General features: G+C 35.8%; 1 protein-coding gene across 2 annotated transcripts in view; it reads left to right on the forward strand.

Annotated features, from left to right (window-relative positions):
* Window positions 1-15,322, forward strand: part of ZC2HC1A (zinc finger C2HC-type containing 1A) — a 35,695-nt gene extending 20,373 nt beyond the window's left edge. The window contains exons 8-10 of one of the 2 annotated variants that reach the window (XM_040586502.1): window positions 4,144-4,266; window positions 9,083-9,190; window positions 9,858-15,322. In XM_040586502.1, coding sequence (XP_040442436.1) covers window positions 4,144-4,266; window positions 9,083-9,190; window positions 9,858-10,044 — 418 coding nt within the window. In that variant the 3' untranslated portion in view covers window positions 10,045-15,322. The remainder of the gene's footprint in view (window positions 1-4,143; window positions 4,267-9,082; window positions 9,191-9,857) is intronic. The other variant, XM_040586503.1, reaches the window with a different exon arrangement.
* Window positions 15,323-17,058: the final 1,736 nt, after the last annotated feature.

Genomic DNA, 17,058 nt, shown 5'->3' on the forward strand with positions numbered 1-17,058 from the left:
TGTATTAACTTCTGAGAACAAGACTGTCAAGAGTTACATTGAAGCAACGAGATGTAGGAGCAGTTATAACATGGAAGAGTTGGGTGCCTCACATTGGTCGACGGTGACAATTTTGGTCTTAATCTTAGCCTTAATATTGGAGTGTGAGGAGGAAATATGTAGAGTTACGTGGAAATACCTACAAAATTGTATCAGAACAGGGACTGAGATGCTAACAGTCAATATTGCAAGTCAGAGATGAGCTGTAGTGACACAGATTTTAAACATTAATACATCTTATATTTAGGCTATAGGCAATTGCAGCTAGAATTATATATATAAAATAAATGTGCTTTTAAAATTTTATAAAAGTAACAACCTTCATTAGGATGAAGTGAGATTTATTTCTTTTACTGGGAATCTGTTGTACCTGTCAGGGCAGAGCTGCTGTAAGATGTCAGGTTCTTCCTTCAGAGTTGTTACTGAACTGATCTGCTGAGCAGTGTTGCACATGCATTGTTTGCAGTGTGGTCTTTCAAATAGAATATTAAGTGATAGTGTGATTTATTTATTTTTTCCTTTGGCAAATATTCAAAAGCCTACACACTTTTTTGACCGGGTTATATTCCAGGTTTTGCTGTAAGAGGCAATCACCTGCGTTTTTCCCTAAGGGAAGTTAGTAATTACGTGCAACCTTCCATTTTTGCCTAGATTGTTGTAATTCCAGGTTTGGCAGAGAGGTAGTATAGTTTAATAGTAGAATTACAATTATATTGTGCAGTATCAAGAATGAATTATATGTATGTTGGAGGGGGCAATTTAATCAGACGCTGCTTCTTTCTGTAGAACCATGGTACCTGTAACCCTGTGGTGGATATGCAAAGCAAGAAATGACTATCTAATGGCAGTCAAAATGGATTAAAATACACAGGCATGCAGATTCCCTCTTGCTCTCTAGGTGGCACTCTTGAACTGCTGCCTGAAACTATTGTGACCGACACATGAAGATGTCAGTACATTTGTGTTAAAGGCTAAAGCAAACTGGCTCTTTTAAGGTGTTTAGTTCTGTAAAGGAAAGATTAATGAACTTTGTTTTATATAAAGGTCAACTTCAGTATCGCTGTATAAATTTTTATTTTGTATGAGCAGAAATGCAGCCAAATTTTATTAAGTCCCTTATTTTAAGTCATTTTTGCTATGCTGTTTCTTTTTTTAATTTGAATTCTCCTCTTCTGCTCCCCAAGTAAAGGACTACTGAAAGAGCGTACCACAGCATCATCAACATAAGCTAGGTTAGCATTAGTGAGGCTTACTTTGTACACGTAGATCAGGATGTGTCAGCTGAGCTCTGCTGTGAGAATTTTATTTTTCTGCCTGGACAGAGTAAGAGCACAACCAGTTATAAGTATTAATGGAAGCGCAGCTAAAGGGCATAATTTCTGAGTCCTAGAGAAACAAGTGAGAAGCGCAAGAGTATCATGTGACACTGTATTGTAGTCAGTAGGAAAATATAAATTCATTGTATGAAAATAAGTTCAATCTTTTTGATGCTGAAGAACTGGGAAGAGGAAAATCAATTCTACATATGTTGTAGTTAGGCTTACATTTTTGATAATGAGTCATGGTAAGATTCTAGGTTTGATACATATTTTATAAAAGTACATTTAGCACTGTCTTACGTTTCTTCTGGGGCGGGGCAGTTCTAGTAAGCTGCCAAAGCAATCAGATCTTCAGAAGAAAAAATTGCCTAGGGTTGTTCTTCCTATCCTAAGGCTAAGCAAACAGACAAACTCCATCCCCACATGCAAACTGTTTTGCCTAGCAGAACTTGACACCACTCTTTGTGACCAGCCGGGGAACTTTTGTGTGTACAGGTTAATTGTCTATGCATTTTCATTTATGAACAGTTGTTTTTGTTTGGTTTTTACTGGGACTTTGGAAAATTACATTATGTTTTTCAATATGGCAAATGAACCCTTAGAAATTACTTTGTCATTTTTATTTTATTTTGAGATCAAAGATACTTTTTTATGTTAAGCTGATCAAAAGTCATACCTCCTGGGAATCATGTCTCTTAGTAGTACATCCAGTACTGTCTTACAGCTGAAATGCAATATGAATGGCACACCTAAGAAGTATCAGTAAATTTAAAATTCCACTTATATGTTTGCCATACAGCATGTGTAGCCTTTAAAAGCATTGCATTTTTAAAATAGCTTATTCCTTTCATTAAGACTATAACTTACATAGCTCTGTTCAATGTAATCAAGATAAATAAGTTGTCTTGGTGGTCTTTGCATTTTAGAAGATTCTTACGATTGCTCTTTTTTTCATTAGTACATGAAAGGGCTGTCAGCTTTGGCATTTTTGGTTTTAAGTGTGGAAGAATACTCTAGTTCTTCATTTTGGGAGTATCATGACTGCTTCTAGGTTTATGTCATCAGTATTCTACGCTGTACGTTTCTGGATTCAGATTATGTTGATAAATTGTTAAAGGTTCAAAAAAGAGCTAAGAAAATCAGAATAGGTTGGAATATGTGTCTTGCAGTGTCAAAGACCTCAGTGTTGCTTCTTAGTGCTTGGGAAGTATGTGAAGAATGTATATTTGATAGGAATTAAGTACTTCCCGAGTTAATTAGTTTGAACTAGAACATGTTTGAGAGGAAGAGTGGCTTCCCACTCTTCAACTCTAGGAGAACTTACCTTACAACCTGCATTATTTGGGGCTAAATTGTCAAGACTAAAATCTCAGTGTTCCCTGCTGACTTTATAACAAATGAATATCATTTAGTATTGTTTAATTTATGTTCCTTATGGGAAGATTTCCATTGATGCTCTAGAGTCACATGGTTTGCACAAGAAACTTCCCAAAAAAACAAATTATGTTGCAGAGTCTATAGGTTCTGTGCCTTTTAATATTGATGTTATAGTAGAAAGAGTATGAAAACTAGCATGATACAGATGTTGGAGATACACAAGAGCCTATATATATATATATATATATATATATATATATATAAAAAGCTGTGTTGAAAGTAATACACTTCCTTGACAGCAATTTGCTGTTTAGTGATCTTCCTGGCATTGTAGTTTATTAAAGTTGTATGACTAGAATCAGAAAACTGCACGGTAATTTAAAGAAATTATTTCTCCCAGTGTGAGTGTTGTTGGGTTTCCTTGTTTGTTTTCCCCTTATGACCACCCTTTAGGGGTGGGAGGCTTAGAGAAGAATTAAGCTTCAGTCACCTGGACATTTCCATCAGTCTTGTTTGGTTTGTTTCTAGTTCTTTAATTTCAGAAGGATACTGTTTAAGTGTCATAATTTTCCAGCTAAGGCTTAAGTCACTAGGGGTTTTACTGTGTGGTTTAACATGATAAAAATCCAGGACCTTACTTGAAGACCTACATTTTCTAATATAAGTTGTAATTTCTCAAAACCTACAATTCTCCCTATGACAATGTGTGGGGAGGGATGGTGGTATTTTAATTTCTATTTATTTATTTTTAATTATTTTTTTAATTTAATGTTTGGTTTTCTTTTTGGTTTGGAAATGTTATCAATAATAGAAAAAGAGAAAAAAAAAGCATTGCCTGTTTGTATATCTATTGTGAGTGGGGTTTTTGATATTAAAACAAAGGTTTTTTTCTTTCAGGCTCTCCTCCATTCTTTACTCATCCCAATAAAAGAAAAGAGAATGGAAGGCATGTTATTCTCTCTGGGCACAATGTTCAGCCATTGCAAAAAAAAAAAAAAGTGAAAAAGGAAAAATTGTCTTTCTGGCTAATTCTAAAGTTGAGGAGGCTTGTACTTTACATCTCCTTTACTTTCTAACATCTTAATAAAGTTACTGTAACTTGTAATTATGAGCCTTCTTTCTAGATGCGATGTTTAACATTATGAAAGCTGTTCTTAAAAGAAGAATGTCCAGATGTGAGTGCATTGTGCAGATTATGAGGATAACTGGCATTTTTTTTCTTTGAAAAAGAATTAAAAAAATACGCATTGGAAACCTAATCCAAATACAGTCTATGAAATCCTCTTCTCTTTAGTTGGTGGGAATTATTTGGGAATATAAGTATTTTGTGAGTACTTTAATTTTTTTCTGCGATAACTTCAATAGTAATCTAGCAATCTCCTTATGAGTACTCCTTTATATATTTTAGTAGTAAGATGGACAAGTTAGGCCCACCACTGCGAACTGGAAGAGATGTGCAAAGGTTTTATGACACTGATACAAAAACAGACAGTACCATCAAAAGACCAAATGAATTGGTGCCTATAAAGAAGTAAGTATTACAAATCAGCGTGGTTTATCTGTTTTGCAGAAATGTTCCTCCAAAGTATCGGAACAGTTAAAGTGACCTTAACAGATATCTGCTGCCCAGCGTGCCTTCAACATAAATGCTGCGGAGAAGAGTATATAATATAATTAGTATAAGTATCTGTTTCATGCTAGGTAAATAGCTTCATAGTAGGATGGAAAGATGAAGACTTTTTCTCAGGTTTGATTTCTTCTGTTACTGATTGGTAATGAACTAGAGTAATGAACTTCGGTCTTTGTAAAACAGATAAAACTGAATTTGAATGATGTAAAGCTGAAGTATTTAAGTTGTTAAGTATTTAAGCCTGATAACTGCACAAATACCTGCCTTACAAGCAAACGTTTTATAACATTTTATGACAATAAGTAATTTTATTGTCTTAAAGTCAAATATTTATCTGTCTCCTTCTTCTGTAAGGTAGCTGTGGTGGCCCAGGAGTAAAAGCAAGGGAGACTTTGTAGTGAGAGGTCAAGTCTTGTATTAAATCCAACTTATCTTCTTTAAAGACTTCTGAATATTGAGCAAGTTCAAGATCTAAGTTTGGAAGAAAGGGTATTCCAATCTTCTAAAAAGGAAATAGATACTATCTTGTAGTTAACCTTTTGATTATAATTCGGAAGACACCAAATTCAAATGGACTGATTCTTCATAAACTACCATAAAGCATATTGCAAATGAGAAATTGGTAATGAATGTGTGGCACATACATGGAATGTGATGCTTTATATAGTAGAAATGTGTCTAAATCTCCTAATGCTGTTTTGGTGTTGTAACCAAAGCTGAAATATCTTTGAGACAGGGTCTGAATATTTGAACATGGGTTTCTATTTGAAGAAGCAAAAGGAATGAAAGGGGGGAACTCTTCTTAGGCAAACAGATTCTGTTGTTGTTTTTTCACATGTTTGGTTAGAGCTGTAAATCCTGTGAACCATCAAAAATTAGGCCAGTCTTTCATTTTATAATACATTAGTAAGATATTAAACATTTGGCTTAGTGAGTTACTGAAAGTGCTTACTGTAGCCCCTATCCACAGAGCAGTGGTTTGATTTTTCTGTTTGAGAGAACGTCTTCAAGAGTATAGGCACTTAACTCTGTTCTTCGTAACATCTCGTTCTTACTCAAATGTCCATGAGTTTGGTTTGTGAATTAAATCTTTCTTCTTTGCAGGAGTTTTAGTGTTATGTTTCAACAGCATCTGACGAATGTGAATAGCTGCTAGCCATTGTTAAATTCAGCGTAGCAGTGTGGATGGTTACAGTTTATGGCAAAGGTTTCTGGACTTTGGCATGCGTGCCATTAGTCATAAGGAGCGTAATTATGATTTTGCACAGAACCGTGAGCTGTTGTGGATGACAGTGATAGCTCTCAATAATATCTGAAAATGCCCTGTCTAGGAAGCAAGCTTGATAGTTCAGTATTCTATGGCAAAATCCAACCAAACTGTAAATGCATAAATAGAAAAAGAGAAGCTTCTTCTACAAATTTCTTTCAATTTTTCATTTTGGAGACAGTTGTAATGCCACTAGATGTACAATATGAGCTGCTTTAGGACAGGAAGTCACCTTCAATCTTACTTATTTTGAAGTTGAGAATGGATAATAAATGTCTTTAAAGTTCTGTCCAGATCTTAAGAGTTCAAGGTGGCACTGTTACACAGCCTAATCTGCTGTCAGGGTCCATTAATACTTCACGTGATACAACTTAAAACAGGGATTTATATAGCTTTGCACAACCAGAACAAATTAAAAAATCTAATCAAACAGAAACAACAGACCTGAACAAGTAAATAGAAGTGGCAGAGGTTCAACAGATCAAAGACCAAGCTGTGGTGGCAAAAGTTGACATAATCAAGAATGCATGACTCTGTTGGAAGACGGCTGTCTCCTGGAGATCAGATTGCAATTTAAGGATGCAATTCCAGATTTGTCATCAAATATACATGAAACCTGATGCTAATTATGTGTTGAGATCTAGGATGAATAAAGTTGTAGATGGTGGCAGCCTGCTAGTTCTGTTGATTTACCCATCAAAGATGGCAGGAATTATTGGGGTTAATTATAAGACTCAATTGAAAGTTTCTAGTCTGAAAATAGATGTGGGGTTTTTTCTGTGTTTTTAGAAATCTGATCAGGGAAAAAAATCTGCAGAAATTAAACAGAAAGCTATATTGAAACATTTCAGAATTAAGACATCCTGTTAAACCTTTAATGAATGATCTTTTATCTGTTTATGGGACTCTGCCTTGCTCAGTAGACAAGGTAGACAGTGTGCTTTCAATGTGGCTTTTCAATGTTTTGATTTTTTCCCCTGGTTCCATCAGTGGCTTGTATGCTGTACTAGACACCATAAAAATAATGTTTCTATTTCTGGAAAATTTCTCTAGTATACTGTTAGTATTAAAGCATCAGGTGAATTTTCAGAGTACCTGGTGGGATTAGGGCATATTATATGTATTTTTAGAGAACTGAATAGTTGAAATACAGGAAAGAATAGCGGACAATTTTTCATGTTAATTTCTTTCAAATACCTAGGACTCCTAGCATTATGTTCAAAACTGATTGATCCAAAGTGCACCCTGCAGAGACTTCAATTTAAGAAATTAATGCTGCTGGTTTCAAAAAAGTGGTGTGTTGGTCCCAAGTTGAAAATCCAGAGAAAACAGAGTCAGCAATATATGAAAAATTTGTTTGAAATTACTTGCAGTTGTCTAAACAGTAATTGAGACACAATTGGGTTCTTTGCATCACTGTCCAATCATCCGTGATCCATGATGATGTGTACTATTTGTGTCTACAGCTGGATTTTCCTTTATATGCTTTTTTAGCTTCTATAACAAGTGAAGTAACAGTCCAGTATGTTCTTTCCACTATTGAGCTCTACTGAATTTTACCCAATTAAAACCAAAGGTCTCTCTTCAGTGTAAAATGAGTTTGGGGAAATAATGCAAGATTTAACAGCCAACAAATAAAGTAATAGCTAATCTTCAACCAGTTGACTGGATCAAATTTATGAATAAACATGTTGATAATACTGTTCTTAGAAATAAGTTCTCAACCTACAAATGAGTTGGTTTGAAGCCAGGGATTTCACAGGCAGCCAGCCCTTATTTAACATCTGTGCTGTTGTGCATACTTGTAACGGTGTAATTAAGGTTACATTTAGAAATTTTATCCTGGAGTTCTCTAACTTTTGAAAGACTGGCATAACTTTTAGTAGATTTTAATTCTGATATAAATTATGAAGTATTTTTCAGTCTGCACGGTTGGTTGTTTTTGTTGTGATGGTGGTGGGATTTTTTTTCAAAAAAAACCCAACAACCAAAACATCTTCAGAATCTCCTTGCTATGAGGGCAGACAGGAAAACTAACAGAGAAGGTTCTGGTTCTTCCCAGTGAGCCAGAATCTTTCATGGTTCCACTCTACCTGCTGAAAGTGAAGTCATTTTTGTTAAACATGAATACTTCAGTTAGATTAAACCAAGGTAAATTATATCTTAAGTTTAGTTTCTGATATCCACCTTGGTTATTAATCATTTGGTTGCCTGTACACTTAAGTGTTCAAGTGATGTAAGGAGCTGAAAAGCCATCTTTAGCCTATGTTTATAACATGAAGGAAGAAAGGTTTTATGCAGTATGTCTACAGTTCAGGAGCTGCTACATTGTTCCTCGGTAGTGTCAAGGTTGCATTTGAAGGTACTGGAGTTGAATGCATTTCCTTATGTATACTTTGAAAACCAAACCAAGACTAAATTGTTTGTAATTCTGAAAGGAGCAGTAATTTGTTTTTGAGGTGTTTTTTTGCTGGTTGGGCTCTTAATGACTAATTTTTTTAAAAAATAGAATCTTGTTTTATTTTTTTTAATGTCTGAGTGAGTCCCAACTTAAATACCACTTACACATCAGTGTTCAAGAATGAGAACAGAAAAACTTTGTGGGTCATGCACAAGATGTCATAGTCACTGGCATCTTGCCAAAGAAGAAATCCTAGTGAACAGTAATTCTTTTGAGCAATTCTGCCCTTGGTCACTGGTGATAAAAGAATGCACCTTCCTATCTTTTTTTTATTAGTGCTCCTCAAATTTTTCAGGGGATTCTGATGTTTCTGTACTCATCAAAGCAAGCAGTGAGATGTTCTGTATGTTTAGGATGTGCTATTCAAACCTACTGACCCTTGAGTCAAGGCCCTAATGCCCAGCTGGGTAGACTCTTTCCTCTTGTACTTCTATTTATAAATATAATATTTATATTTTGAAGAAAATAGATCTACACCATCATCTGAGGAGTACGCATCCTAAATAAATTCTGTGGCTACAAAGAAAAGAAGTCTTGACTCACTTCATATTGGTCACAAAGTATAGAGAATACGGTATCCTTTCTACAGTTTTAAAAATTATTAAGACCTGCAGTCAGCTGCTCTCTATTTCACTGAAAGCCCTGCTAGTCCTAAAAAAGTGCAGTCTGTCAAGGTAGACATTAAAACATACTAAACCAGTAGAGCAAGATCTACCCGTGTTTTTGTGTAATGGCAAGTGAAATACATGAACGGGAAGGGACTTGCTGTTCCATTTTAGCTTGTCATTGTAAGACTCAAGTCATATTTAGTCCAAACTATGCAAATTCATGCCAAAGCTCTTCTGTCTGCTTTTGGTAGGAAATAAGTTACAGTTTTTATACAATTAATTGATTGATATATGGATCGATGAACCCATGGTTTTTATATTGCTTGTAAATGTGTATTCATGTATATATTTCTGTGTGTATATAAATTTATTCTGTTTTAGAGGCACAGCAAAAACACGGACATCGACCGTTCCTAGTGTGGCAAGAACCATGAGCACGGGTGCTCTAACCAACAAAAGAAAAGCTAGCAATTCAGACAGTTATTCAAGGTACTGTCAGCAGTAGAACCTTCATTAAAGAGGAGTACTTACTACAAAAGGAGTTGGGGAAAATATTGTTCTCTATTATTAATAGATAACTCATGGTCAATATTTGGCATGTTTAAGGTACCCTTTGCATATGTATCATGTAACAGAATAACTTTGTCATCAGCTCTCTCAGATGTGCATGGAAGACAGTGTTAGAAATGTCAAAAACCTCTTAGGAGCTGTTAAAAGAATACGTGAATGGACTTTCAAATGGGAAGTGTGTGATTCAGTTGAAATTGAATGAAGTGTGCATGCTAAACGGAAATTGTCTGTTGTCTGCTCTTCTGAAAAGTAGGATAAAAATTTTGTTGCTATTTTAACCTGTCTTGTTTTGACAAGCTAAGTTTTAAATCTTCAAACACTCAAACCCGGTAATCTAACTAGTGAGTCAAATATTCTATCCTGCTCCTAAAGTTTTGGTATTTGTTTCCTTTAAGGGAAGGTGGGTATCTGGAGATAAGTAGGGGAGTTTGGGTAGAGTTACAGGGTATACCACTGTAAATAAATAAGAAGCGTAAGCACGAAAATGACAGTAACAGTAGTAATTTACTGCAAGGATTACAATAATTTTGTGTAAGGTTACACTGAACTGAGTTACAGAGAATGTTCTTTATCTGGGGATTTTCAGGTCTGATGGTAGAATTGGGTCTGACAGTGGAGACTACCCATCCTCAGTCAATGGAGGAAGTTCAAAAAGCAGCGAAGGAAATTCACCTGTACAGTTGTCAAAGTTCTGCCATGAATGTGGAACAAGGTATCCAGTGGAATGGGCGAAGTTTTGCTGTGAGTGTGGAATTCGAAGAATGGTTGTGTGAACACATTCTTAAAAGCAAAAAGAAAACAAAAAATCAGAAGCACCTGCTATGTACTGCTGCATGGAAAGCTAGAGCACTCCTTCCAGCTAAACTTCATGCTGCAAATGTGTTGAAACATCATATTGTAATTTTCTGAGTGCAATCTTCTGGTTAGACAGTTATTTATAAACAAATATATATACTGTATATAAAAATAGCAGGTACCTAAAAGTATGCTATTCAAGGAAATACTCTTTAATCTCTGTTGGAAATATTTAAAATTACGGTAAAAATGTGTTAAATAACTTAGGTAGCAGAAGTGGTTCAATGTTATTTTTCTTGTAAATCCTAATAGATAAAGGATTATTTAAATCACTTCTGTAGGGTAATACTTATCCATAGGGAACTAGCCGTGAAGAACTTGGGCTTCAGAAGTTTCTCTGTGGAGACATTTTCTTCATATGTGACCATAACTTAGATGCTCTATTCTAAGTGAAAACAACATGAGCACTCCTTATAAATTCCTACTTAGAAGTATAAAAGATCTGGATCCCTTTAAACTCCTTAACAGTAATAACAGAATTGGACTTTCTAGTAATTTCCTAGCATTTTTTAAAGAATTGAAGTGGAAAAACTACCTGAGAATTCTGTTCACCTGTAAGGAGAAAAGCAACATTTTTGTTTGTAGCTTTCAATGTTCTGTTTTCTAATAAGAACATGTTAATATTTTTATGTATTTATAAGGACAGATATGGTATCCTCATTTTATTAAGTTTCTGTTGTTCACAAAGACTTGTCTTCCTCCTCCTGTGCTCCACCATGACTAGCATATCTAAAAGTTTTGTGCTTTTTGTCTATTAAGGTTTCCAAAGGTCCTGCTTCTTTTGTCTCTTCCCTCAGTTCCTCAAGGAGAGACAAAGTATGCTTATGCTACCTAAATGTTAAACTCTTTGAAAACACCCTTCTTGGTGTATCCAATACAAACCAAGCCAAGAGTTCCATAAAAATGTATGTTACTAGGGCAGTAGAGCTTGGTGTAAGTAGTGACTTTTTTATTCTTACACCTGTGCAAATAGCACAGCTTATGTATGAGTGCATAATGGAGTAACTGTGCTCCATAGGTTTATGTGTTAATACCTTAACATGGTTTTTTTCGTGAATTTGTGTATTCTTGGGCTCTGAACTGAAGCCTCTTGAAGTTAGTAACAAACTTTGCATTAATACGTTGGGGACAATGTTCAGGCCCTGGAAGCTGTTGTTTGTTTTATAAATTACACAGGATACTAAAACCATTCACAAGCCAAATCACTTACCTTGTATCTGAATGTAGTATTTTTTGTGAAGTTTTGTTTTGAAGTACAGGCACCATCTTAGTTATGCGTGAAAGAACAATCTGAAAGAACTTAATTGTGCCTTTCCCACAATAAATGCACTCTTTTTGTCATAAATGCTTACCTTCCGCTCACAAACACCATTAGTATCAAACCATGTAATGTCTTTGTAGCTTATGAAAAATGTAATGTAGCATTCCGTCATAGTATTATGATTGTTCGCATTCTCAAAATTTCGATTACTGTCAATGAGGCCAATTTTGAAAAAGCATGCTTGAAAAAATGAGTAAGTTCAGTGGTATGGAATTGTCTTATGCTTCTTATACAAAATTATTTTTAGAAATTATCCTTCATTCATTTTAGGTTTCTTTGGTTGTAATTGGCATAGCAGGCTTCTGAGCATAGTAGGATGGATGACTGGTAGTGATAGCTAGAACTGACAAATCTTAGCCAAATTGTGTTCTTAGTAGTTTAGATTCTAGGATCCATATTTTGGCACTCATATCTGTATGTGGAAAAACTGGAATCCTGCATCCTTTGCATAGGTAAGACTGCTTTAGAAAATATGCCCTGAACTTGGGCCAGTATGCCTACAGACTGAATTATTGCAAACTGTCTAAAGATACGAGTCCAGAATAGGTTTGATCAGTTAGCTCATCTACCAAGGAATCAATTCCTTTCTTTAACTTAATGGATTTAAAGTTCTTGTTAATGCTGGGAAAAAGCATTTTACCATTTATTGAAAATGCCTTCTACAAAACGAAGGTTTAGTAAGGAAATAAATACCTTCCAAATTTTCCAGGATTGCTGTAACTATAAAAATGTATTGATTGTTTCTTTGAATTGTAGGTGGCAGGTTTTCTAGTTTCAAATCAATCTGCATACAGTTACCATAACTTCTGCTTTTTGAGCTGTTGTGTAACTCTGCTTCCAGTGCAGCCTTTAGTAAATTACTGAAGTGACACATTGTTTAGTTTATTGACAGTTGTATGAGTTACAGCAAGGGGTAGACAGGGTATTAACCTGAACCAAAAGAATTAATTTTTAAAAGGTTTCCTGTACCTTTAGTTTGGCTTTACAGGCAGATCTAGCGAAACATAAATGACTGTTGGTAGTAACATTGCATAACGTGTGTGTGTTTGAATCCACAGAAAATATAAGCAGACAATGAATAACTGACTATGCAGTTTACTACTGTATAGTCAGACTATCAGAAGCCTGATATGTTTCCACTGTATTGATTGGTTTTGTTACTGAATAACGTAGGTTTCTAAAGTCTCTGATGTTACAGACTGTAGACTGTATTATATAAGTTATCACCACAGATCACTGTAATTCCATTGCAATGGAATGTTTGTTAGGAAATAGTAGACTTGTTTTCATAATGCCTCTTCAGAACTGAATATGGGAAACACTTTTTTTATATTTAAAGAAAAACCTTTAAGGGAGGTGGACTCTGAATTTTGAATCTTTAGGCACATTACATGTGTCAGGAAGTTCCCAAATTTAATTTATCAATGACCTAGGTCCAAACCCTCTTGCCCTAGCCCTCCCCCCTGCCTTTACGCCTTGATTTTCATGACAGGAAAAAATGATGGATACATACAGTAAAAGGGGAGTGTTCCAAAATGATTCAAGAATCAAAATACCTGTAATTGTGAAGATAAAATCCCTAGGTGAACTGTGCACCACTGATGCACTTCACTGATTAGTTTAAACTCAGCTACTGTCATCACCTGGGTGCCTTGTTGACAGATATTTAACTTGGAAGCCTAAATTCCTTAGAGTTCATGCATAAAATTAGAGTGATACTCCATTTAGAATCATTAGAATGATTACTCCATTTAGCATCTGTCTTTACAGTTTTCTGTGTGCTTAGTAAGTTTCTTCCATTCAATTAAAGAGGAAGAAATAAAAAAAGTCAAAGGTAAAATTCCATATAAAGAAACAAGGGGAAGGCTGGTTTTGAGGTCTGGCCCAAGGGTGTTTGCATTCTGCGCGTTCTGCTTTTGTGAATATCTGTGGTACAGGGGGCAGCTCTGTGCCAGAAAAGAGTGCAGGATCATTGGAACTGTACTGATAAAAGTACAGTGGAGTTATGAAAAACAGCAGCTTCAGTAGTAAAAACTACATCATATATATATATATATATATGTTAAGCCCTATGCTATGTTTCTTATACAGGTTTATATTTGTGCATGATACTCACACCCTAGGTCATTTCAGAGCAGGAATCTAAATATACAGCTGAAGTGTATGGCTATATGGATAGTTACACCCTCAGTCTTACACACCGTTCTAGGGAAGTGGGCACCATTTCAGCCTGTATCTATGAAATGAACGTTTAGGCAGAATGTTTCAGATTTGCCAAAGAGACTCAGAGCCACCAAACTCCCCGCAGTGGGCTGGCACAGCTGCACCCGAAGGGTTGTGGGGGAGCTCTCCATGGTGCTCCGGCTGCTCGGCCTCGGCTGGCAGCGCTGGGGGCAGCGGCTGCAGGAGCTCTTCCACCCACGCGTGCCGCAGGTAGCGAGTTCCACAGGCTAGTAGCTCTGGAATGTATTTTAAGACCTGACCCAGTCTTCAAGTGTCGTGGAAGCGCTTTGTCGTCTGAGAGAGCCTAGCACCTAATTCACCATTGCAACTGAGGGTTAGTGTCTGAAACACAGTGTGCAAAGGGAACAGTTTCATGGTGCATCCTTATCAAATCAGTGGAAGGAGGTATGACAGCAGTAGTTGAAACGCAAATAAACAAGGCATGTTGCAGTGCACACTGATGTAGGCTATGTAATTAGTCTGAGTATAAAATGAAATGGTATTGTCTGTATTGCAAAGTTCTTGAGAAGTGCTAGTTTCCATCACATAGACTTCGTATATGTGCAAAGAACAAACTTATTAGTAGGTTTTTTTATCTTGGTTAACAAATTTGTGTTGTGTAAGAGCACTTTTTGCAACTTCAATTCTTTTCAGGTTGACTAAGCTACAAATAATTACGTGGGTTGTATGACAGTAGAATTTTCATCTTTGGTGAAATTGGCTTTGGTGACTGGTGAAAATAGTTTTATTGCCTTTCAAGTACAGCTCATTCCAACTTGTGATGGTTTTGTTGCTGGGTTGTGGGGGGTTTTTTTCAACTCTTTGAGTAAGGTTTGAGTTACCGAATTGTGGTGTTGGAAGAAAAGTTAGGTAACAGATTCTCTAGCTGAATTCAGCAGTTACTTGGATGATGTTTTCTTTCCAATATTCACAATATGAGAGATTAGTCTTGCATATTACTTTGGTGTTTGTGTGTGTGTGTTATGTCTTCCCAGAATACACATTTCTGAAGGATCCTACTTAGCCCCATTCCATTTCATGTTGCCAGAAAAGAGCTTATTCAGATTTAATTAGTGTTTCTTCTTTACAAGAAATAATAGGGGATTCTTATTTCTCCAATGTAAACATTAGCTTTTGAGTCAGCAAATCAAATATTCAGTTTAATATAGCTGAATATTGAACTTAAGTTCTAAAGAGTAGTGCATGGCTCACCACAGTTCTATATTTTCATTTGGATTTCTGGCAGAAGCATGAATGGATTTGGGTCTGATCTGTAAAGTGCTGAGTATTCTATGACTGTTACAATACCTACTTTATATGATTGCTTTAACTGTTGGTGTTCATCCTTCGTATGATACTTAGTATGTATCATCAAAAGTTTATTTATTGACGTTTCATGTTTTTAAATGAAGTGTTCATTTATGTGTTTGAGGTGATGAATTTTGTCAGCGTTGCATTTATTATGTTTGCCTTGTCCCTCAGTTCATTGAATATTTGTGTTTGTAATCTTTTTCTTTTTTTTTAATTCCTGGGTTTGCATCTTCTGGTATATTATGTTTATTTTAAAGTGTCAATTCTGTTTCAATAAGTGTAATTCACCACCTAATGCTAATTTGCCACTTGTTAACAATAAAGCGGATACATTGATAACACTTCTTGTGATGCATGCATTTTTGTAGCCAAATGTGAAACTGTCTTAAATAAAATGGCATATAGGTAACATCACTTCAACCTTATGAATATTGTGGTGTCTTTGGTCTCAAGTACACCAGACCTGATGTGAAGACCATCCACTGTCGTCTTCTAGTGACTGGGAGAGAACCACGTAGCTATTCTTTTCAAAAGATAGGTTTTTTTAATTGACTTGCAAGATCAGATTTGGATTCCTCAGTGACCTTGAAAATTACTGCATAACAGATTTTTGGTGTGATCTGCTTATATAAATTAACCATCTATGTTGTCTTTTTCCCAACTATATGAAGAGTTTAGCTTATATAGACCCCTATCACTGTGATATCTGTAGTAAATTATCTTTTTTTTTTTTTTTTTTTTTTCTTCATAAAGCTGTAAGGTATGATATATAGCCTAAGCTTGATCTGGATTTTCTCTGTTTCATGATATTAGAGCATGAATTTTTTTGGTGAAATGATTAAGCAGATTAAAAAAAAAAGCAGAAGTTACATGAAGTTACTGTAAAGTTCACTTACGTGAGCAGAAGTTGTAATACAAGGGTTTGGGTTCCTGATTTTTAGGGCTAAATACAGATGAGTAAACACCAATTCCTCTTTTATTTTGTCTTTTTTAGAGGAAAGTTCCTCCTGCTGGGCTCTTGTTTACTTCACCACACCCTATTCAGGGGAAGGCAGATAAAGTTTTCCCTTCATTCTGAATGACATTCACTTATGTGCCAAGAGTCTGCAAAATCTCATGTCACACTGAGATTCAATGATATTTTTCATGCTGGCTTCCTTTTTATTCTAGTTTACTATGAACTGTGCCAATCAGATAGTGGGAGGAAAAAAAAAGCACCGAAACTCAACAGAAACCTGAGTAGCTGCTGAATGAAACCTATCATAAAGCCTACTACATCTCTTCTGCTCTGCACAAAGCTGAAGAGATGGAACTGGCAGAAAACATATAACAGCCAGGAGAGGTTTACTCCTGCAACTTCTATAAAGAACTACAGCTATATACACCTGTATGATGGTGTAAAGTGAGGTTTGAACATTCCTTTCCAGCGGCCTTCCTTGATCTGGCTTCTAAACACCAGAAATTCTTCCTTCTCGTTATAGACAGAGCACTAACTCATCTTTACTGTTAGAAATGTGCAACATTATCTTGCTCACAGGCTTTAGTCACCACTTTCTGCTTTCTGATAATCTCTTGCAACAACAGTGCTAAAATTCTTTCTCCTAATTTAAATAGGCAAATTGTTTTCCCTTGACATGTTCCCATGAATTCCATGTATTTCTGCATCGTGGATTTGACCTAGTATATTTCTTTTTTGCTGTGGCCAAATAAATAAATATTTAAATGAAAGTGGCAGGCAAGTAAGCATTGTGGTGATACCTTGCAAGGTTTTCATCCCTTCGCTCGTCCCTGCAGAGCAGTTTATTGTTGTCACATTTGTAATTTCAGGAGAGATCAGAGAAGGTTCTCAAATCGAAGGAATGAATCAAAAAGCACAAGTCGCTGTGTTTAGCAGTTAGTCTTTGCATGTTAAGCGGTGACTCAGGAAATTTGGCAACAAGAATCAGGCAGGCAGGATACTTGTTAAGAGAAGAAATCAGAAAAAAAGAACAAAACAAAACAAACAACCCACAATACTGTAATCACTCAGTTTTTGTGTCCTGGCTCTAACCTTAGTCTTTTCCCCAGGATAGGCCTG

This window comes from Falco naumanni, chromosome 3, assembly GCF_017639655.2.
Source record: "Falco naumanni isolate bFalNau1 chromosome 3, bFalNau1.pat, whole genome shotgun sequence".
Lineage (NCBI taxonomy): Eukaryota > Metazoa > Chordata > Aves > Falconiformes > Falconidae > Falco > Falco naumanni.